Raw genomic sequence first — 24,146 nt, 5'->3', positions numbered from 1 at the left:
AACTGAATGGTTTCAGTTTCCCACAACACCAGAGAGATAAATTTGACTTGTGCATGCTTTAATTTTTAAGATCAGATTAAATAACAATGAAAAAGTGTAATACATTATTAGGTGTTACTTTTTGTACTCACAATTTGCCAGAGTAATTAAGCAACCTCCATAGTGAAACCAAGAGGAACATTTGCTTAAAAATACGGTGGCCATTCCTACAGAAATAAACTAAATACTATGTAAACCAATATTATTTTTTACACGATGACAACCAGTGTTCGGAAGTGGTTTAAAATATTGATCTAGACAGATTAATACCAGACTTACAGTTCTCCTCCTGTTCTGAAGTGATAAAGCAGTAGAATGCAGACAAAGGGTTTTTTTAGAAATCAGTTGTGCGTGGAAGAAACCTCTGAATAGTATTAACATTAATATGGAAACAGAAATATGCCTACTTTACAAAGCAACAATCTATATGCAGAGAGAGCTTTTCAGTTATGAACTTTTTCTACTAGCTTGAAAAGGTTGTTCTGACTGATGGATGCCTATACATGCTGTTTTCAGTCTCATTCCCTGCAACTGGTTCTCTGTAAAAGGTAATATTCTAAAACTGCACTGATTAGAATAGGGGCAATAAAAGCAAGATTTATAGCCCATAGGTTAATTAAATCATAAGCTGCTTAGCAAAATGGTATTAACAACAGATTTTACACCCAAGACAGCTAACGTACTTACACAGCCTCTCTGAGAAGACCAGAGACTCTCTACCTACAAAGAGCACAAACCAGAGCGACCACTTTACCTTCTGAAAAATCAATCAGTCCAAGCAAATGGAGCAGCTTCAGAGACGCAAATATAATCACAACAATACCCACTGTTTGCAGACCCTCGGACTCCCATTCTAAAGTCAACATTCTTCGAGCAAACAAATCATTCCAGTCAGCTGTCAAGCCAGTTTGCAATCTGAAGGAAAGTTGAGAGGATTTTACCAGTATTTTGCTTCACACACACACAAAAGTTGCAGACGTGGTGGAATGGGCTGAGGAAATTAACTGACCACGCAGGTGGAGGCAAAGTCTTAAGTGAAGCCCCTCATTTCATGCATCTCAATGCTGTTTGATCCCAGTGTTTCTTCTCAGAGAGCTGAAGTGGATGGACCATCCCTTGACATGGCATTGTATCCAGCAGGCGCTCTCACTTCTGAGCTGCCAGGAGAGCATTCGTTTCAGAACTCGAGAATTTGCTATGTCAGTTCAGAAAAAAAGGAAGCCTCTCTGGGAAGTTGCACGAGAGAGAGCATGCAGCACGGTTTGATCAAGGGCTTGCAGACTCATGCCTCAGACTTCAGCTCTAGCTGACATGAACACTCCTTTGGAGCTTGTCAAATACCAGATTAATCATCGAATCAGTTCACCGCTTTTTCATTTGTGATGATCAGAATACGTTGGCTGCTGGATTTTAGTAGGTGTTAGCTGCAGACGTACTGACGCTGTAACCAAGGATTCAAACTGATGTGATGCAAATGGGGCTTTGTCCTGGCCTTTGACACCTTACACAGAGGCAAAACTGTGTTTGCCCCGAAGTCTACGCTCAGTGGGGAGCAATTCCCAGCCTGTTTAACTGCTGGCACAGGTAATTTACCAGAATAGCTAAGGTACCAAAATCATTCCAGAAACAAGACTGGAAAGATCCAAATAATCTGTATTCACACAAGAAACTCTGAAGCTAACTTGTGCCATGGGCTCTAGCACATTACTAAAAAAATAAAAATAAGGCAGATTAGAAACAGGGCAAAAGTTATAAAATCAGAAGGAGAAAGACTCTTTTTTCAGAGGTGAGGATCGGAAAGTCACGTTCCCTCAAAGACATTTACCTCTTCTGCAATCAGGGCTAGCTCTAGATTTTTTTGGGTCCTGAGCAACAGAGTTATCAGTACACCCCTTTTTGTACTGACCACTGCGTACTATATCACTTCTTCCTCTAACCACACCACTTCCATCTTTTGGCCTTTCCTTTTTTTTTTTTAACTTAAGAGAGGTTTTGTCCATGATCAAACTCTCCATTGTCAAAGAAAAAACCACACATCATCAAACCAGACAGCAAAATGATTCGATATACATGGAATTATCTCACTTTACCTCAAAAGAGTCCTGAGAGGCAGACTAGGACAAGCAATAGTGACATGCCACAAGGGAGAGATGAAAAGCTATATTTACTCAGGTTGATGCTGCTCCAGATTCTAGGTTCATATTAATAATAAAAATACTTCTGAGACTGAAAATTGTTTCCTCTATCAGTAAAGGAATAGCTGATAAGAAAACTACCACAGAGTGATTTATTATTTCACCCACTAACTGACTAAGAAAGATAGTCAGTGAAGAATCACAAGACTGATTTGGGACTATAATCTCTACCGATAAAGCGGAAAGTATGTGTGTATCACGTACGTCTCCAAATGTTTACCTACTTCGTATGGTACTGCCTTAATGTTGTTCACCCAGACAGGACTTCGTGTACATGGATCAGAAAAAAAATCTAAAAACATGAATTTTGGGGGTTTAAGCATTTTTTTGAAAGAATTTAATAAAAAACTAGGTAGGAGGCCAGACTTACTGGCCTTTGGTGGCCATTGTGATTCCAAAAGTCAGTCAACCCAATTCCACTAAAAGGAACAACCCACATAAATGGGCTGTATCCATTTGCAGTGCTTCCTCACACCTGCCATGTGTGGTTTTAAAATCATAACTAGATACAACAGTGTGCCTTTGAGAGGCCAAACTCTGGACATGCTCAAAGGCACCCCATCCTGATATTGGTTTTCTCAGAAACTGAGGGAAGCACATGCATAGCCTTCACCCTTAAGAGGATGGGAGGGAAGGAAGGAGGAAAGGGAAGCACTCTGCGCATGCCCAGAAACAGGCTTGACAAAGAGGGGCAAGTGCCCAGCCCAGTCCTGGCCCTTCAGTACAGGCTTCTGATGGAGCACTTCATGGGTGAGAAGTGTGGGCTGAGGCAGTCCCAGTAGGACTTGCCCAGAGTTGTGCATGTCCACTGACAACTGCTTACTTCCCCTCCTTAGTGATGCAACTCCTCTATGCTGTGTCAAGGAGTAGCATCAGCCACGAGAGGAGGAAAGCGTCTCTCAGAGGACATGGGCACCTGAGGGCGCCAAAGGCATGCTGGGAGGTGTAGCACTGTCATCACTATCTCTCAGTCCTAACTCGGCCGCCACTTTCCTGACCTCTCGCTATTTGCCTTTTTTCTCCTTCTAACTGACTTTCCCCAACTGCCACTCACCCCACCCACCATTCCATTCTAGCCTCAGCTGTCAGTCATTCCTCCATTCACTCTTCTGTTTCAATAGTAAAGTCAATTTTTTCCATAAAAATCATAAACTTTATTCAGTAATTCTTGAATCAGTCTTGGAATGTTGTGGTTTAGTTATAACGGGGGGCGGGGGGAAACCAACATAAAAAATCTCATCAAGTTAAAAGGCCTTGGAATTTTATTTTATTTTAAAAAAATCACTTCGCATTTAGAAGCCATCACTAGGCAAGCCAGGCTGGGAAAAAGAAATCCCTAAGCAGGGTGCCACGACTAAGATGGCCTGCTCCCCAGTTGTCTTCCACCACACCTCAGATGGTGTTCAAAGATTTAACACATTATTCAGGAGCTAGGCTTATGCCTACAACTCCCAGCATACCATGGGTGGGAGGGAAGATTTATCAGGCTTTGGGAGCCATTATCTGGAAGTGACTCACCATCCTGGGCCTGAAGGGAGAGCGCCTGGGTTGGCTGCCTCTGTTACCTAGGCTCCATTGGGAGCAGAAGGGAAGGATGTCACAGCTCTGGGCAAAAGGCATGCTGGGAGTTGTAGATTTTGTTTTCTGTGGGCACAAGGAAAATCATGATGACAGCTTCCAGGAGGACCTGGCCAGGTGTTGAGGGAGAGAGAGAAAGAGAGAGAAAAGAAACTAATTTGTTTTAAAGTTACCTCACAGGCCTAGGACAGGCCTACCTTGCAGGGTTGCCATGAGGGTAAGAGAAAAGGGGAAATGAATTTAATTTGTTTAGAGGTTAACTCACAGGCCTGGCACCAGGCTGCTACTTTAAGATGATTACCTCACAGACAAAGGGGGCCCCGAGCACCATAAGGTGGTAGATCCACTTCCCTATTATTATTATTATTATTATTATTATTATTATTATTATTATTTATTTATTTATATAGCACCATCAATGTACATGGTGCTGTACAGATAACACAGTAAATAGCAAGACCCTGCCGCATAGGCTTACAATCTAATAAGTTGTAGTAAACAATAAAGAGGGGAGGAGAATGCAAACAGGCACAGGGAAGTGTAAACAGGCACCGGGTAGGGAGAAGCTAACAGTATAGAGTCAGAACAAACTCAATATTTGAAGGCTATAGGGAAAAGAAAAGTTTTTAGCTGAGTTTTAAAAGCAGTGATTGAGTTTGTAGTTCTCAAGTGTTCTGGAAGAGCGTTCCAGGCGTAAGGGGCAGCAGAAGAAAAAGGACGAAGCCGAGTAAGGGAAGTGGAGGTCCTAGGGCAGGCGAGAAGCATGGCATTAGAGGAGCGGAGAGCACGAGCGGGGCAATAGTGTGAGATGAGAGAGGAGAGATAGGCAGGAGCTAGACCGTGAAGAGCTTTGAAGGTCAGCAGGAGAAGTTTATATTGAATTCTGGAGTGAACTGGAAGCCAATGAAGAGATTTCAGAAGTGGAGTGACATGGTCAGAGCGGCGGGCCAAGAAGATGATCTTAGCGGCAGAGTGGTGGACAGAGACCAGCGGACTGATGTGAGACGAAGGAAGGCCAGAGAGAAGAAGGTTGCAGTAGTCCAACCGAGAGATAACCAGTGCGTGAACGAGAGTCTTGGCAGAAGAGACAGACAAAAATGGTCGAATCCTGGCAATATTATACAGGAAGAAACGACAGGATTTAGCTACTGCCTCGATGTGAGGAGTAAAGGAGAGCGAGGAGTCAAATATAAAGCCAAGACTACGAGCTTCCTTGACCGGAGTAAGCGTGACATCGTTGACAGTAAGTATGTTAATCAGATATCTGAGCAGTGCCGGGTATATTTCGAAAACATATTTTTAGGTTTGCATCGTTTTTAGCTGGAGGAAAGGGTGTTGTGTGTCCTGATTGTATTTGAAGTTTAGATGGCTGCTCCAGCCAAGCCATGATGGAAAGTGTAGGCTTTTCAGGTAAAACAAAAAATGTGGTTTATCACGAAGCTCTAATTTAAATAACAGTTCTTATTAACACCATTTCCTCTTTATTCTAACAAAACAATTTACTAACTTAACCAAACTAAAAGCAACAACAACCAACCTAAAGATGAATAAGTTGCATAGAAATTTATAATATCAAATCAATGTTATAAACGTTATTCACGGACTCGAGCAATGCCGGGCATATTAGCTAGTCCTATATAAATTGATTTGGGAATATGTATTCCACAGCTGAATTAACTACTAGTTTAGTGTGTAGCTGTCCGCAGGCAGTGGGTCCTCCTGAAACCCCGGGGCCTCAGTATGCCAACCTGTAACACCAGGCCTGCCTGCAACTCAAACTCCAAAAGGCCTGTTCTAGCTGATTTTACAAGCTAAGGTGGTCAGAGATCAAGCACACATATGGTGGATTTCACCTCTCTAAGAGCCACAGGCTGCACAAACTGCAAAGTAAGTATAGAAAAATGACTAGACAGAATACTAGTGCCAACCAGTACCAACTCTGAAATAATTATCAGACTTAAAACAGACCAGATATGAGCAATTTTATCTGGCAAATTGCTCACAATGGGGCACTGAGAGTTCTAATCCATCCTCTACTTAGCCAAGATGTAACACACTTCTAACCACTCGGAAGAGGTCCACTGGACAGGACCAAGAAGACACAATAGTGGCACAGAAGTTTCCCCCCACTGTTGTTACCACCAAAGATTAGGCCCTAAAATAGGCTCTAAGCAATGTTTAGTTGGATTTGGTCTAAATCAGTGGTTCCCAAAGTGGGCGGTACTGCCCCCTTGAGGGCAGTGGGATTGCATAGCGGGGCGTTAAGAGGCAAAGGGACGGCAGGGGGGCGCTGGCAGGCAGGGGGGCGCTGGCAGGGGGGCGCTCGAGGTGGTCTCTCCAGAAGGGCCTAAAACCCAGGGACCGAGCAGGAAAGAGCGGCAAATTCAGCTGCTCTCCCCACACCGCTCCTGCTCAGGAAGGACTTTCTCACTCACGCAGCCACTCTCTCCTCCTATCTCAAGCCCACAGCGGCCCCACCAAAAGTAGGGGGTGGGGGAAGCGCCCACAGGAGGCAGTAGAGCAGGAAACAGCGGCGAATTCAGCTGCTCTGTCCACTCTTCTCCTGCCTAGGAGGGCCCAGGGCTTCTTTCCTGCTGGAGCCACCACCGCCGCCTGCTTGCTCGCTCCCTCCGCCAGAGCTGCTCCCTCCTACAAGATGCCCCAGCAGACCTCTCGCGATAGTTGCTGCACAAGGTGGGAGCAGCAGCCCTGCGGCAGAGAGGAAGAGGCACGTGGAGGCCGGCAGAGCAGCTGCCAAGAACAGCAGTCAGCCGGCAGGCTGGGTGGGGAGCAGGACTGCTTGTGCTGCTGCAAGGTATCACCAGGCTCCCTTCCCCTGTCAGGAGTTGCAGATTGGGGCCATCTCCCCTCTGAGCTGCTGCCCTCCTGTCGTAATCAGCCCGGCAGCTATTGTGAGGCTTGCGGGGAGGGGGGGGTTGGAGAGAGAGGGGGGGGGGGGCTTGGAGGGAGGGGGTTGGAGAGAGAGAGAGATGCTGTGTGTCTGTGTGTGTGCTCCCACCCACCCCCAAAAAATCTGGACTACAACAGGATTGGGAGAGAAAAGAAAAGGGAGAGGGAGAGAGAATTGCAATTCCCCAGGTCCTTCCTGGCTAAAGAAGATTCAGCAGCACCTTTTTCCAGAATGCTTGCTGAAACAATTCCTATCTGCCCTTGCTTATTTCAGGGTGTCCAACCCCCTTTTTTTCAAGCGTTCTTTTGGTAAACATGGTATGCGTGTATCTTGTGTCACCATAAAAACGGAGCTGCAACATGATCCTAAGTATGTCTACTCAGAAGTAAGCCCCACTGAGATCAATAGAACTTACTCTGAGGTAAATGTGCATAGGATTCAGCCTGAAAACGAAGAGAGGGTGAAGAAAAAACAGGAGAAAATGAATTGTAGAAATAGAATAGCAAGGTAACTGTGGGATATTTAACCATATTTAAAGACAATAGGTACAGTAAAATTAGTGCCCCTCTACTTCAGTCCCAGCCAGGTTTTCCATAGGAAAACTCTGTACCAGGTGGCAGATAATTATTTTAAAATTTTAATTAAAATACATTATCCTTTCCTATAACAAAATGGTGCTTACTCCTAAGTAAGTGTGTTCCACTGAAGAAGGAAATCCTATTTGATTCCTGTATTCATGCTACTGTGACATGATAAGTTAAAGGCACAATTTTATCCATGTTTAGACAGAAAAAAGTCCTTCAACTCCTAGAATCCCCTCTAAACAACAACTTGATGTTGTGCGGACTTTATACTGTTAGTTTTACCCTACCCTGTGCCTGCTTACCCTACCCTGTGCCTGTTTGCATTCTCTTCCCCTCCTTATTGTTTTACTATGATTTTATTAGATTGTAAGCCTATGCGGCAGGGTCTTGCTATTTACTGTTTTACTCTGTACAGCACCATGTACATTGATGGTGCTATATAAATAAATAAATAATAATAATAATAATAATAATAATAATAATAATAATAATAAATGGGAAGCACCAGCCCCAGGCTTGCTGAGGGAGGGAGGGAAACGAGAGCGAACGCCTCTGTTTGCAGCCAGCATGACAGGGCACACCAATTGGATTTTGAATAAAGTATTCAATTAATTGTTACTGTTTTGAATTTTATTGTTATTATCTTCCTTGGTGGGTCGTTGAAAACCACTATTCCGAATAATGATTTTTATAGTGTAGGGTAGGGGGGCGCTGGGCATGAGTTTGTGGAACCAAGGGGGCGGTGACCTGAAAAAGTTTGGGAACCACTGGTCTAAATTGTCAACAAGCTGTGCTCTTGCTGTTGCTCCACTTGTTACACTTCCAACTTCTCAGTTAACCAAGGCGATGGCTTGGCTCTAGGAGCAATTGCATATTGATTCTTACAGTCAGGAGAATCCCCCAAAGACATGAGGAAATTATTTGGATCTGTCAGTTTCCAGGGGCAGGTTATCTTAATAGACCTTCCCAGCCCTGCAGAGGTCAGACAACATCCCTAGCCTAAACCATAAAAGGAAAGGAAAGGAACCTCTCATGCAAAGCACTTGAGTCATTGCTGACTCCTAGAGGGACGCCTGCTTTCGCTGACATTTTCTTGGCAGACTTTGTAGTGGGGTGGTTTGCCATTGCCTTCCCCAGTCGCAGTTACCTTTCTCCCAGCTAGCTGGGTACTCATTTTACCGACCTCGGAAGGATGGAAGGCTGAGTCCACCTGAGCCGGCTGGCTGAGAACCAGCTTTTGCTGGGATCGAACTCAAGCTGTGGGGAGAGTTTCGGCTGCAGTAACTGCCACTTACCACTCTGCGCCACACGAGGCCTAACCAGAGGGAAATCTGTTCAAAGCATGGGAACCACATGTAGTTGCCTCCACCTGCAGGTCACTATCTTCCTGCCAAGAACAGAAGACTAGAATGAGTGTATGAATGAGTGTAAGGCAATGGACTTGTGGTTGCACCTGTTAAGGTGGCTGTGGTGTAGCTGTTTATTTATTATTTCTTCAAAATGTTTTTAGCCCTCTTTCTTATTAGAATACTCTATGGCTTTAAAATATTAAAAAGATAACATACTAAATACTATAAAAACACAAAATGGCTAACAATGAGCCTGAGCGTTTCAAAAAAACTTGCTTGAAACAACCACTAAGGCTCAGGCAGGGAGACTGTTGGGTGATAGGGTGAGTGGTGCACCGACGGAATCCCAATTCTGCCTTGAAGGCTCAATTTCCTGCACAATAACTCTGCAAACTGCACCGCAGAGCATCTAGAAAAGAAAAGGGAATCCCAATAGACCAGGGCTGCATCCCTTCCCTGTCCATTAAATCTAGAGGGCTTCTGCACTGAAAAACCAAGTGGGCAAAAGTGAGAGGAAGTTACACGTCTACCATCTCCCAAGCCAGGTCCCAGTGGTACTCATCAGGCCAGTATTCTCATCCAGGATCAAATCAACTTCACATTCAGCAGCACTATTTGAAAACCTGATGGGTTGATGCTAACACAGCTACCTGGTGGGAATCTACACTGGTGTTATTCTAACGCTTTGAATGGGTTACTGTGACGCATAGCGTCACGTGACCCTGGGTCTCCAACGTTGTAAATGAGTCATACTTACAGGTTCTGTTTCTTAGTTCCAGCGTGGCTGCAGATCCATGTGCCTTGTCCTACCGGTAATTCTCCTCTCGCAACCCAGAGCTGCTGAGTTTGCTCCGCCCACTTCCTGTTCTCCTTCCTTCACCCCGTTTGCTATCTTATCTGCTACAGCAGATAAATCACACCAGCCTTATACTGTGCAATCACTGACAATTGTATGCAACGGACTCAGAGGTTTTCCACCTTAGAATCTGCTTTTATTGTGAAGTACTCCCATGCATCCTGCCTTAAAATTTGAATCAAATTGGGTCATCGGTTGATTTTTTATAATTTTTAAAAAACATTTCCCCCCTCTTTGCAAAGGAGCTGTAGCTCCCTGCAGGAAAATTAACAAGGGTCCAAAGCCCAAAACTCATGACCAGCGGGGCTTAAATGCGGCTGCTGCTAAAACTTTTCAATTTGGTCTCCCATCCAAATTCTCACCAGACCTGACGCTGCTTAGCTTCAGCAAAGTGGCTGGCTCTTATGCATTCAAGCAATTCTCTGGGACTTTTTTAAAGATGTTTTGGGAGGGAGGGATTTGTGTGTGCTTATGACTTGCTAGCTAGGAATGAGGCAGGCAGTGGGCAGAGCAAACCCAGCAACGAAAGGATTTAACAATGTGCCCTGCAGTAACGTTACAGCTACAGAGAACCAATACAGAGAACCACGTTAGAAAGGGACATTAGCAACGTTATAAGACTAGTGTAGATCCGGCCCTGATGGGTTGATGCTAGCACAAGGGTTGTGTGGAAAGACCGGAAGGAGAGATAGCACATAAATGCAAAACAAACATATACACCAGGAATAGACAGCATGACGCTCACGAGCACAAAGTGCCCCTGGACATCTTCCTCTGTGCCCATCAAGGCACACCCCCTCCTCCCCATTTCTACATTTCTCAGCGGCAGCAAGATCACTTCAATGTAGTGTAGTAGCTAGAGTGTTGGACTGGGAGTCGAGAGCACATCATATTCTCCATCCTGTCCTCATGGTTTATCTGCTTTGGGAGATGTGGCTTTAAGGCTTGTGAGCCTTAACTCCCAATTTCCCTGCTTTTTGGTGCTTGGTTGAAAGCTCTAGAGCAGCCTTCCTCAACCTGGGGCGCTCCAGATGTGTTGGACTACAACTCCCAGAATGGGGCATTCTGGGAGATGCAGTCCAACACATCTGGAGCACCCCAGGTTGAAGAAGGCTGCTCTAGAGCCTTCCAAAATGTTGTTTTGTAAACTGTAGGTTTTTTATTTAATGAATATAGTGTTCTTTGCGAGTGGGTCCTATCTGCACAAATATTGGGAGGGGTTGGAACACCCTGTGCCCCTGGGTTTTGCAAAGTTGTATTTTAGCTACTTGGTTCTTTGGATTGTAGCTAAGATATGCATAACAGAAACTGCTGAGCATAATTAGCATTAGAATATTAAGAGGATATTTGGGAAACAATGTCTGCTTAGAATTCTCCCATTTCATTCAGTTGTACTAGTTAATTCTTATTGGTTATTCATCTGTTCCTTGGTCTAAAAACTATACAGATGTAACAAATTACTGCAATACTCACTCATCTCAAGAGTGAAAATGTAGATCTGTTCATGTTCTCAGTTTCCTATGTGTGTTCATTTCAGTGAATAATGCTACCTGTGGTTATCTCAAGTCTATTCCAGTCCAATTATGTCAACTATATTGGAGAAACATCTGAGTACATTATCAGTTTGCAAATGTTGAATCTCATACAGCGATGGATGTGACAAGGCTCATGTTCCAGTTTCCATAACATTTATTAAAAAAAAGTGTGCTCAAATGTCAAGATTAGAGGAAACTGGTGAGTCCAAAGAACATGGGAAAAGTTTAGCAGCCTTTGTGACTAAACTGGATGGTCTTCTTAAAACACTTCAGGAGAATCTTTATTCTGTATGCTGTAGGGTGGATTCCTGCACTGAGCAGGGGGTTGGACTTGATGGCCTTTTAGGCCCCTTCCAACTCTACTATTCTATGGTTCTATGATTTACAGGTATTCTCCATATGGAAGGGGACAGCTCAGTGGTAGAAAACTTATTTTACACATGTAAGTTCTCCGGTTCAAACAGTGATATCTCAGTTAGCAGACCAGAGAAAGACCAAAGCCTGCGCCCTTGGGGAGTCATTGCTTGTCAGGAAAGAAAAATACTAGCTTAGATGGACTAGTCACATCTGACAGCATAATGCACCTCCTTACATTCTTAATGCTATTATGTACAGAGAGTAAGAAAACACAGAACAGGTTAGAGGGGGGGGAAGCTGGTGCAATGTGAAGAAGGGTTCCAAGCAACACACTGGCTACGCAGTACATTGACCAGGAACCAAATGAAGGCATGGCCATACCCTGACATACAGCACTATTAATTTGTCAATCCCTGGTGTATAAAATTGCATCCTAAATCCCACTGAAGCCAGTAGAACAAATTCCTCACAGCTAACTCAAGCTGAATTGCTTTTGACACTAGTTATGACCATGGCTGCCTAGAGCGGTGAGAATTGGGGCAATCTGCCCTGGGCCATGCCCAGGGGTTCCCGGTCCATGCCTTGGTTCCCAGTGCATACTGATGGTCCTTGTCCTGGGCTTGCCATAAATCCTACACATCCATAAGTCCTTGCAAGGGGCAGTGACAGAACCCCCAATGTCACATAAATTGTCTGGCTAACTTTAGCTGGATTTGGCCATTTCTCTCAGTTATTTGATTCCAGTTTGCCATTACCTGGACTCACTTCCGCTGTATCTGAATACACTGCCAAGGTTGAGGGCACAGCATCTATTTGCATAATGGTACTATAAAAGGTTTTCTAAGTGACAGAAGGGCACATAAAAGCCTAAATTGACCAGCATGGGAGGATAGTTCATCATGAAATAGTTACTCCACCACAATCACCCCTTCTCCCCCAAAATGGGAAACAGCTAATGAATCACAATATTCTGAAATTTTAAATTGATTGCCCTTACTTCTATACTATTTCCACAGAGACTGTCAGATTGCAAGCAATCTTCTGTTAGCAATCTTCTGTTAGTTTTGAAACTAACAGAAAACTGAGTGTATGGCAAATTCATCTTACAATCTTCGGTTTTCATTTCCAAATAACTAAGTATCCTGTTCTGTCCTAAAGATAAAATTATATGGCTTTGGTCTTCTTTTAAAGTACAAGATCCTTTTCTTTGTTCATAATATTTTGCAAGGGTTTTACACACAAATGTGTTTTCAGTTTCAAGTAGGATGCCTTACTTTGTACAAATTATGGTTACAAGCAGGATGGGAGTAATTTTCTCACTTTATGCATGCCAAGGAGCCACACCCCTTGAGTATCTTTCTACTCTTTATAATATAGCATACTAAAAATGTCCAGAAATGTAAAACTGGCACATAGATAATTTTGTTCAACTCAACCAATTATTTTGGAGTGTAATATTAGATATAACTTAACTAATTATTAATTATTAATTTATCAAAAGTACAGGAAACATTCCCTGGAATTATAATGTCCCAGAATAGTAATTGGTGTTATCCTGAAGCTCACATTATTGCTAAATAGATATATACTTAAGCAACAGAAAATTATGATGAATTTCTCTTCACCAGGATTCTGTGAAGGAATGAAATTGTTCAGCCATTTTGTATTCAGCCAACTTCCTGACTGTTAGAGCAGTACGACAATGGAGCCAGTTACCTAGGGAGGTTGTGGGCTCTCCCACACTAGCAGCCTTCAAGAGGCAGCTGGACAACCATCTGTTAGGGATGCTTTAGGGTGGATTCCTGCATTGAGCAGGGGGTTGGACTCGATGGCCTTATTGGCCCCTTCCAACACTACTATTCTATGATTCTATTTTATTTTTGGTTGTAAAATGGTTGCTTGCTGTTTAGAGGCTGTTCTTGCCAAAGGGTTTAAAAGGTTAACCCAGGAAACTAAAATGTAAGTGGGGAGAGAAAACTAGTTTGTTATGGGAAATAGAAACTTAATACTAGGGTGACCATATGGAAAAGAGGATAGGGCTCCTGTACCTTCAACAGCCGTATAGAAATGGGAATTTTAGCAGGTGTCATTTGTATGTATGCAGCATCTGGTGAAATGTCTTTATTGGTATAACTTGGCATAAGTAGGGAACCAATGACTAAGTTTAGATCAATGTGCTTTTCCATATGATTTTTGTATTCTAATTACTTTTATAGTTAACTGCTAAAACAGCTTTAAGATCGCCCCTCCTCAATAGAAAAACCATCACAGTAACAGTGAAATTGCGGTGTTTCAAAACTTTTAGTAAAATATAAATTTGTTGTTGGCTTAGCCTTGATGTGTTGTCTTAATTTTCTCCGCATGCTCAATTGCCTTAACCACAGTACACGATGTAGAGAGGTTGGATAGGTCAGCAAGCAAGGCCATGGGAAGTAACACAGTCACAGGGGAGAAGGGGCAATCACCGTACAAGCAGTCAGGAAAATAAACTTCCAGTTGATGACAGCAGCGAGGACCACAGGGGAGGTTCATTTGGCTGATTACTTTACCTCCTTCTTTCTTTCTTTCTTTCTTTCTTTCTTTCTTTCTTTTTCTTGCCCAAAGCACCAACAGGAAACCCATTCCATCTGACCATCAGGACTGAATCAGCAATGGGTTTTGACTCCTGACGGGAACTGCTGGGGAATGAACTTCCCCAGCAAGGAAGCCACTTTACACCAATATGCAAGAGAGGGTTGGACAATTCTTCCTGCCTCCTCTAAAGGCTTCCTGGGACTTGTCTTGATGGAGGGTTACATGATGCAGCCGCCACTGCAAAGCCATCCAGGGGCAAACCCCAGAAACTCCACTGAAAAAAAATCGGGCACTTACCCTCAACTATTTTGGCTGCGGAGGCGTGTCACAGCCAATGGCGCCCCCTGATTGGTCGCCATCGGCTGGACAGGGAACGGGGTGGACCTCCGGGAGCACAGCAGAGCTCCGCACATCCCTGTAAATTTAAAAAATAATAAATGGAGGGGGGAGAAGAGGAATGGGGCTCATTCTCCCTCCCCTGTTTTTTTTTTTTTATCTGTATCAAGATCAGTTCACCAAACCAGGAAAATTTCAGCTGTCCACTGAGCTCACTGTTACATCTTATATAACAAAAACATGTTTTAAAAGGTCAAATAGAAATGAGAATATACTACATCCTGGGGAGGGGAAAATATTTTGTATAACTCACAGGCAAGCCCTTTGGCAGCCTTTTGGCTGCACTGTATTACTAACAACCATTTTTCCTGGGAGAGTTGATTTGTACCTCACAGTGCACTGACATATACACCTTCATAAACAATAAATCATTTGTACTCCTCTCTCACACACATTCCTATCTCTGTGGATCGTGCTTGAGAAGAAAAGTTTGTGCTGGGCTGAGTGTAGCTGGAGAAAAGGGATCCCTGCTGGCAAAGGTTGTTTTGAAAGCAGGTAGAACAAATAAATATTGCATATATGATGTTTTCTCTCTCTCTCTCCCTCCCTCCCTCCCTCTTTAATAATAAAAAAGCTTTCAAACATGGCTGTCTGCTGGGGGGCTCGTCTTGACTTCTTCATGTAAAACTCATTTAGATTTACATTTGCTTTAGCTGAAGCCTGGCATCCATTATACAGGATAGGGAGATAGATCCCATTCTACAAAGTGTTGTGTGGGGGGGAGAATCACCCAGAGGCCATTCAAAACAATGGAGATAAAATAAGCATCAGGGTAGTTAGGTGAAATAAAGAGATTTAATAAATCTGTTTAATACACCACGTGCTACAGTGTGTGCCCAAAATATGGCACCTGTCAACAATTGTAAGACTATGTTGATATAGGACCTGTACAGACAACATGCTAAGCCATGGCTAGGCCACTAACCCTTTTGCAGTAAATGCTTAGTAAGCATGTTTAAACTGTGGTTATGTAGCTACCATTGTTCACATGGCACGCTAAGTCATGATTCACATGACACACCATGGCTTAAGTGTGTTGTCTGAACAGGGTCATAATTACCTAATGGCTGTTGTCAACAGTTACTAGTGTTGTATACAGACAGTTACTACAGTCATGAAGAATTGTCAACAGTCTCTTCTGTAGTTAGTTAACACATTTTGGACATTTACTATACCATATATTATTATTTATTATTATTATTATTATTATTATTATTATTATTATTTATTTATATAGCACCATCAATGTACATGGTGCTATACAGAGTAAAACAGTAAATAGCAAGACTCTGCCGCATAGGCTTACAATCTAATAAAATCATAGTAAAACAATAAGGAGGGGAAGAGAAGGCAAACAGGGTAGGGTAAGCAGGCACAGGGTAGGGTAAAACTAACAGTATAAAGTCTGCACAACATCAAGTTTTAAAAGCTTTAGGAAAAAGAAAAGTTTTTAGTTGAGCTTTAATAAAATTCCTAAATATATGGCATAATAAGTCACAAAAAATGATGAATGACTTGACCCTTACTACGGATCTTAAAAAATTTAAAGGGCCAGAGGGAAATGTCAGAAAATTCTGATATTTACCAGTAAACTTCAAAGTCATCTCAGTGTCTTCAGAAAGTGTCCAAATGTCATCTTCATTTCCATAATTTACCAGTAAAGGAGGTCTTTCCTGCCATGGATTTAAATATCAAAACCAAATATCATTACACAAATCTTTCTGGCATTTTTCACTGGGCCTCACTTGTTTTTGACATTTGCTTCAACATATACATTTATTAAATAATTAACAAGGCATGTTCATAACAAGTCTGTTAAGTGTCGGGTTATGTGTAAAGGCTGGACTCACAGCACTTTCAGGATTTAAGTTGAACCAGGCATCATGAGAGCTTAGCCTCTGAAGCTACGTCTGATACCAGGATTCATTTTATGTGAAAGATAATGCCAAGCAGATATGAACTTTGAGCATATGCATGTGCTACAGGAAATCCTCATACAGATCTAGGATTCAAAAAAATAAATTTCTAGGCCAGTATATGAGTTGTCCAGGCAGGCTTGATGCCTGCTCCCATGAGGGCTTACAACATTTTAAAATACAGTAAATTCTGTAAAATCCCATATACTTCATCACGTATTATTCATGAACTCATATTGTCTTGTTCTTAATGGGATTTCTGCTGTACCTCAGTTTACTTGCTATTTGTTGCAATCGTATTGAACTCTGATTTGAATTTTATCCATTTGAATGTTAAGCTTTTAATTTTGTAAGTTTGGCTGAGGGTCCATGATTGCACTATGGCTGGAGGGAGAAACCTGCGGCCCTCCAGATGTTGTTGGACTCCAAGTCCCACTACCTCCAACCAGCGCAGCCAATGGTCAGGCATGATGGGGGTTGTAGTTCAAAATCTGAAGAGCCACAGGTTCCTGTCCATGAACTATGTTTGATAGGATGTTTTATTTTCAACCTTTGTTCTTATAACAAGTGGGACCACAGAACTTCAGCACAGGTGGCTTTCCCCAACACAGCATTGGGTCAAAGCAGAAGATGCACGGGACTGGATGTCAACTTCCATGGAACTTCAAAGGTACATGAGGTCTCTCCAGTTCTGGATTTCGCAACACTGTGGTTAACTTCGTCTACTAACACGGTTGGTATAGGGAAGGAAAGAAGTATACCAGAACAAATTAGAAAATACTAGAAAAATACCAGCTACTTACAGAGTCTATTTTGCCAACCAGACACCACTGAGGAAGGAGGACCTTTGAGGCTCTCTCAAAGTTCTGTCTATCTGAATACAGTTTGGATAAGATTAAAAAAAACCACTTGTCCTGATACAGGTTAGAGTGACATTAACTGATCAGGAACACAAAAGGAGGAATGGTACACATTTCAGTTTCTCCTTTGAAAACCAGAAGTAGTAAGAACAATGAGGAAGGTATGTCAGAGACATAAAAGCTTTAGTATTTCTGTTGCTTTGCCAAGAGAGCAAGAAAAAAGGAGGAACAGATTAGCCTCCTGTTGCGACAATCAGAATGGACTTTAGACTGACTCAGTTGTTATATTCCAATTGCTTTCAATCTATTTATCTGAAATGTAGAGACAAGTACATAACTGTCAAAACTGCACAAATATTTTTCAAAAAACAATGCTGTAAGGACAATTTTGGCATCCCTATTGAAGAACTCGACCAACAATTCCAGCTCTCCAAAAATTCTCTGATAACAAAACATATTTTCTGAAAAATTGGATAAAGAAGCATGCTATTTATCAGGGAAATTTGCAATCCTGGAATCAAAAAGCAGACAGCAATTTCAGGAAGTGGAGTTAGGAATTAAGGGCCATTCCACACATCACGTGGCAACAAACATAGCTTTGTCACCAAGTGTACAATATTTGGTAGAAAGCTGCAGCCAATCCTGGCTCTCCAGTGAATGTACCTGTATAACACATAAGCTTCTAAACATGACCCTCTTTTTCATGTTACATTCTTAAATGTGTACACTTTTAAATGTTGCAATTGTACACCCCCTGAAATGGAAATACATCCATCTCTAGTTGCAGGCATGTGTATTACAACCGATCATCCTGGCGCAGCACAAAGCACATAAAAAGATGCCTCCACTCACTGCTGCACCTAGGGGTGACCACATTACACCAGTTTTAAAATCTCTTCACTGGTGGCCAATTAGTTTCCGAGTGAAGTATAAAGTGTTGGTTATCACCTTTAAAGCCCTACATGGTTTGGGTCCAGGCTACCTGCAGGATCACCTTCTCGCATACAATCCACCCCGCACACTCAGGTCCTCTGGGAAAAATCTACTTCAGCTAGCAAAAACTAGGTTAACAACTGTTACCCAGAGGACCTTCTCTTCTGCTGCTCCCAGACTGTGCAATGGCCTGCCGGAGGAGACTCTCCAACTTAACAGTCTATTAGCATTCAAGAACGCTATCAAGACTGATCTCTTCCAGCAGGCCTATCCAGGGGAATTTTAGGATGTTTTTAGAATGTTTTTAGGATGTTTTAACAATATATATTATGTTCTTAATTCAGTTTTATGTATTTTATATTTACTGTTGTTCCCCCCCTTCGATCAAAATGGAGAGGCGGGTAAGAAAAAATTATTATTATTATTATTATTATTATTATTATTATTATTATTATTATTATTAAGTTAGATGGGTCCCTGTTGAGCCTGTAATGTGGAAGCACATAGAATCATAGAATAGTAGAGTTGGAAGGGGCCTACAAGGCCATCGAGTCCAACCCCCTGCCCATTGCAGGAATCATATAATCATAGAATAGAATAGAATAGAATAGAATAGAATAGAATAGAATAGAATAGAATAGAATAGAATCGATGGCCTACAAGGCCATTGAGTCCAACCCCCTGCTCAATGCAGGAATCCACCCTAAAGCATCCCTGACAGATGGTTGTCCAGCTGCCTCTTGAATGCCTCTAGTGTGGGAGAGCCCACAACCTCCCTATGCACATGGAAGGCTGTTTCCACATGCATATCTCCCATGGCAGATCAAGGCAGATGTGGGAAAGAGCACTTATGAATTCCTAAACTGAGATGCAGAATTCTGTGCACTACAAAGAAAAGTCCTGCCTGCATTGTCATCTCCATTTATCCGGGACCAGAGCCATAGAAGTGCTATACTGTCAGTGTGATATTCCCAGCCCCTTTGTTGAATGTTCAGATTTCATTCCTTACTTTTTAAAGTAAAGCTCCAGTCTTTTACTTACGGAGATATCATGAAAAGTATGCAGCCAACATTCTACCTGGTTGCCCATTAATCTGCTGCCAGCTTTCCCATGGTCCAGTCAATGAGCACAAAATCACTGAGACAACTGACAAGCATCTGTGTGGCTTGGCACTTATTTTTAATTTTATTAAAATCTATATTCTTTTAATATTTTAATGTCTTGGGGCTGTAATCCTACAGCCACTTATCTTGGGGGCATCTACACAGAGCTTTTACTCTGGTTCTACTCCACCTCCCAAGTCAATCATGTCAGATGCTGCATGCCCCTCTGCGCAGCTACGGATTTTCCTGTAACTGAAGATTCAGTGCAGTTTGGGAGTCTGTGTGTCCTCAGTGGGCTGGTGGAAGCGGCGCTGATTGGCCAAAGGGAAAGTTGCGTGGGTGGGGATGTCGTGGGGCAGAAGGCTAAACCATGGCTATCTGGAAGGAAGTCATTGCCCTCCATTGCACTTTGTTAAGTACAGGAGTGGGGAGAGGAGCCAGCCCTGCTGTTCTGAAACTGCACAGTTGCAAATGTGGGCTGAATCACTGCATTTCCTCTCTTTACTGTTGCACTATTTTGCAGTTGTGCAGTTGCTGAAGCCTGTTGATTCAAAGGTTCGCAACTATGAAGGAGCACAACTGAGAGAGGCTGTGTAGGTGTGCGGAGGCATCCTTTCACTGCTCGGAGTTGAGCAGAAAGGGGGAATTATTTATTTATTTATTTATTACACTTATTATTATTTATTATTATTTATACACTATCTGAAGGAACGACTCCTCCCGTATGTACCTGCCCGGACCCTAAGGTCATCCTCAGGGGTCCTTCTCCACGAGCCCCTGCCAAAGGAAGTGAGGCAGGTGGCTACCAGGAGGAGGGCCTTCTCTGCTGTGGCACCCCGGCTGTGGAATGAGCTCCCTAAGGAGGTTCGCTTGGCACCTACATTATATGCCTTTAGACGCCAGGTGAAGACCTTTTTATTCTCCCAGCATTTTAACAGTCTATAAATAAATTTTAACTTGGTGTTTTAAATTTGTAATTTTGCATTGCTGCTGTTTTTATCTGCTCAAGCTTTTATACTGAATTTTATAGTGTGGTTTTATACTGTTGCTTTATACTTTGAATGTTTTAATTTTTGTGAACCGCCCAGAGAGCTCCGGCTATTGGGCAGTATAGAAATGTAATCAATCAATAAAATAAATATACCACCCCACAGCTGAAGCTCTCTGGGCAGTTTACAAAAGTAAACATTGAAAACAAATATAAAAATTTAAAAGCATAGAAAGCATAAAAACAACAATATCCATTACAGCTGTGTAACGGATCATGCAAAGTTTCAGGGCAGGATATTCCACGTTCAATCCTGCACATGTATTGTGGTGGTTGTCACTTCACAACTACAATGCTGTAGACTTTTTGAGGAATCAGCAGTGAAAGTGGCACCGTGTAGACGGCCCCTCAGAATAATCTTGGAGTTCAGTGGGACACATTTCTCGGTAGATACGTATAGGACTGCGCTGGAAATATCTAAAACATATTTGAATAGCTGCATTTAGGTTTGTGTTGTGTTATGTTCCTCCTAACTCCCTACTGCATATCCACCAATGGACACACAGCTACCATATGAGGAATCAAAAAAGAACACTTTCTGGAACGTTACAAAATTTATCTAACTTATTTTAAGAATATAAACAGCCTAGGCCCATTTCAACTAGGAATCAATTTAGCAATCCAAATATCTCCTTCTAATTTCAAACTATATTGTAAATCCCCCAATCACCTACCACAAAGATTTCTCAGTTTTGAAACATATTACACTGTTATACCAGATTATGCAGGGTTCCACCACCACCCTGTAATGATTGTGTGCTGATTGGGTTAATTGACTTGAGTGAGTGTTTTAGTGATTTGTATAAATGCATTCACCTGACATGGGAGAGGCAGTTTTTGTATGTATCGTGACTCACTTGAAATAAAGGTTATTCTTCGTATGCTGGCTGTAGGAAGTTCTTCAGATATATGAAACCATAAATACTACACACCCCTCTCCAAAGTAGGCACCAGTTTTTACCATTCTTTCTTTCTGGTAAGCAAAGAACCAGACATAGTTTAAAAATAAACAACCTCCATGTGAACTCTATTCTCCACAATTATCTTCAGGATGGAAACTGTCAAGGAATTTACCCTATAACCAATAATGTAGGGTGACCAACTGTCAGGATTTCCCCGGATTTGTCCTGGTTTTTGTTCTTTCCATGGTGTCAGGGGGGATTTTCTATAATTTTCAATAATGTCCTGGAATGACACACCTTCCTCTTTAAGGCTGCCATTAGCATGGCAGGAGGGAATGACATGCTTTCTTGAGGCACATCATTCCCCCACCCCGAGCTCCAATTGAGGTCTTAAAGGGGAAAGTGGGTCATTCGTGGACTTTATAGAAAAGGCCCCAATTGGAGTGGATGGTGGTGGTGCAGAATGAAATCCTTTCCCCTCCTCCACTCCAATCGAGTTCTGTAAGGTGGCGGGGGAATAACGTACTTTCTGCAGGACTCAGAAAGCTGCTTCCCCACACACACACTAGGTGTCCTCTTTTTTGGTTTCCCAAATATGGTCACCCTACAATAATGTCACACAATTGTTACTTTGTGGGATTGGGGTCTGTTTCAACAAGAGTTCCAGCACAGGCCTTGGAAGTTGTTTCTACGCACTCCCTTCTCAAATTGTACCTCCAACAACTTGTTGCAGACCACACATTTAAATTCATTAGGCATAATTTACCAGTGATTTATCCTGAGAAAACACAATTTTAATTGTTTAAGACAGACCCACCAAGCCTCAATCAACCCTTGAACTGTATATTTGCAGCCGGCCAGGACCTGTTGATGCCACTTCAGGCAAATAGCAAGCAAAGGTTTATTGAGCCCAGGTGTACTCCACCTTTGGTTGATATTCAGCTTGGTGAATCACAAGTTGTGTAGGGACTAGCTTCTGAGCATAGCCCATGCTTTTGTAAAATTCCCAATTCTTACAATTCACATTGCCTGGCTGACATTCTGGGTGAATTGTATAGCTTGCTTAAGATTCAGACAGGCCAGCAAGATGCCTTTGTTGGTTATGGAAGGCAAAGAACTATGAGCCCAACCTGTTTAAAAGCCAATATTGAGAAATCACGCCATGCTATTCACTTCCAAGATCATGTCCGTGATCTCTTGGTAAACCATTGTAGAATGTCAGCCTCAACAAGGTTTTCCTGGTTATTTGAGATGACTGAACACAATTGCAATATTAACAGAAATAATATAGACAATATTATCAAGCTTTCTCAATAAAGTTTTAAGTTTTATCTATTCCATCAAAGCTCCTAATCTCCCCCAGGTTTTATTGGCAATGATAAAACTTTCCAATAAACTCTAGTGAATGCTTGGATTTTTGCAATAAACAAGGACTAAATAATTGTGCAAGGCACAAAAAATACTTAATATTTTTGTTTCCCCAGGTTTAGAAACAATTTCTCAAGCAGGATGGGTCACAGGCTCCAGCAGCTTCGAGTAAAACCAATCTTGAAAAGTGCTACATGAGCTGTTTCATGCTGGCTTTTTAAATAAAACACTGGAAGATTCAAGAGTTCACTATGATACAGCATCAGTTTGGTACAAACCTGTTTGGAAACTGTAAATCAGCAGACCTTTTCTTTTAGGAGATGTCAGAAAAGTTAAAGGCCACAATAAGCAATAAAGGTGCTGCACAATATGTGCTTTATGTGCATTTTGTGAGTATCTATTAACCGAAGTTGATGAACTGGTGGAGGATGCACCCGGCATTTACACACACACACACACACACTTTTCAGTTTGTTGCAGTAACAGTGATTTCTACTACCCAACAGGTAGTAGAAAACATTGTCCAGCTGTATCATCGCATTTCAAGAAGAAACTCTCTCCACCCATCCTCTCCAAGGATAATACATCTTGACCAATTTGAATTACTTGAAACATGGTGGTCTCATTGCAATGCTACTTGGGGTTGCCCACCATTTTGTTTCCTCCTCATTAACATGCCAGCCCACTGCAGTTTTGTTCTAAATGACTACAACCATGGAGGGAAAGGAAAGGACTTACCAGGGATCTGAATCACCAGAGTTCACTAAAAGATGGCCTACTCTGGAGTAAAGCACAACATTGAAATGAGGTATTCATGCTTCTACATCTTGTATCATACTCAGAAATGCTTGCTTCCTCCTCACTCTTGACTCTGATGGGACTTGGTCATTTCCAATGACCCTTGAAAAGATCATATTCTTCTGACCAGCAAATCATAAATTGCTGCATTTTTCTGTCTCTATTTTAACCACATCTTTGTCACACACGTATTTTCACAATTCTGAATTGCTGCCAGTGGGGGGGACGGGGACGGGACGACTGCTTAAGAATCATAGAATCATAGAATAGTAGAGTTGGAAGGGGCCTATAACGCCATCAAGTCCAACCCCCTGCTCAATGCAGGAATCCACCTTAAAGCATCCCTGACAGGTGGTTGTCCAGCTGCCTCTTGAATGCCTCTAGTGTGGAAGAGCCCACGACCTCCCTAGGTAACTGGTTCCATTGTCGTACTGCTGTAACAGTCAGGAAGTTTTTCCTGATATCCAGCCGGAATCTGGCTTCCTGTACCTTGAGCCCGTTATTCTGTGTCCTGCACTCTGGGAGGATCGAGAAGAGATCCTGGCCCTCCTCTGTGTGACAACCTTTTAAGTATTTGAAGAGTGCTATCATGTCTCCCCTCAATCTTCTCTTCTCCAGGCTAAACATGCCCAGTTCTTTCAGTCTCTCTTCATAGGGAGAGAGGAAACATTTTGCTTCGAGAGCAGTTTAATTCTTTCCTGGGAGTTGCTGGCATGAATTTAAGGAGAAACATAGTATTATTCAAATAAGAACTGGTGGAGGCAATTCTGTATTCATCTGCACATTTCAACATTCCCAGTGAATTAATAAATTAGCTGATTAGGCAACCAGTATATCAACTTTC

The 24,146-nt window shown here is 42.4% G+C and overlaps 1 protein-coding gene across 5 annotated transcripts in view; it reads right to left on the bottom strand.

Moving 5' to 3' along the window:
- The window catches only part of KCNIP4 (potassium voltage-gated channel interacting protein 4), a 295,289-nt gene that overhangs the window by 99,368 nt on the left and 171,775 nt on the right, over positions 1 to 24,146 (bottom strand). Inside the window, exon 1 of one of the 5 annotated variants that reach the window (XM_063135279.1) lies at positions 15,960 to 15,999. The exons of 2 other annotated variants lie outside the window; for them this stretch is intronic. In XM_063135279.1, the coding sequence (XP_062991349.1) occupies positions 15,960 to 15,978 (19 nt within the window). In that variant the 5' untranslated portion in view covers positions 15,979 to 15,999. Of the gene's footprint in view, positions 1 to 793; positions 968 to 1,048; positions 1,160 to 15,959; positions 16,000 to 24,146 lie in introns of those variants that run through there. 2 more of the 5 variants (XM_063135280.1, XM_063135276.1) reach the window with 2 other exon arrangements.

The sequence above is a fragment of the Elgaria multicarinata genome, chromosome 10 (genome assembly GCF_023053635.1).
Source record: "Elgaria multicarinata webbii isolate HBS135686 ecotype San Diego chromosome 10, rElgMul1.1.pri, whole genome shotgun sequence".
NCBI lineage: Eukaryota > Metazoa > Chordata > Lepidosauria > Squamata > Anguidae > Elgaria > Elgaria multicarinata.
This window is presented reverse-complemented; position numbering and strand designations above follow the sequence as displayed.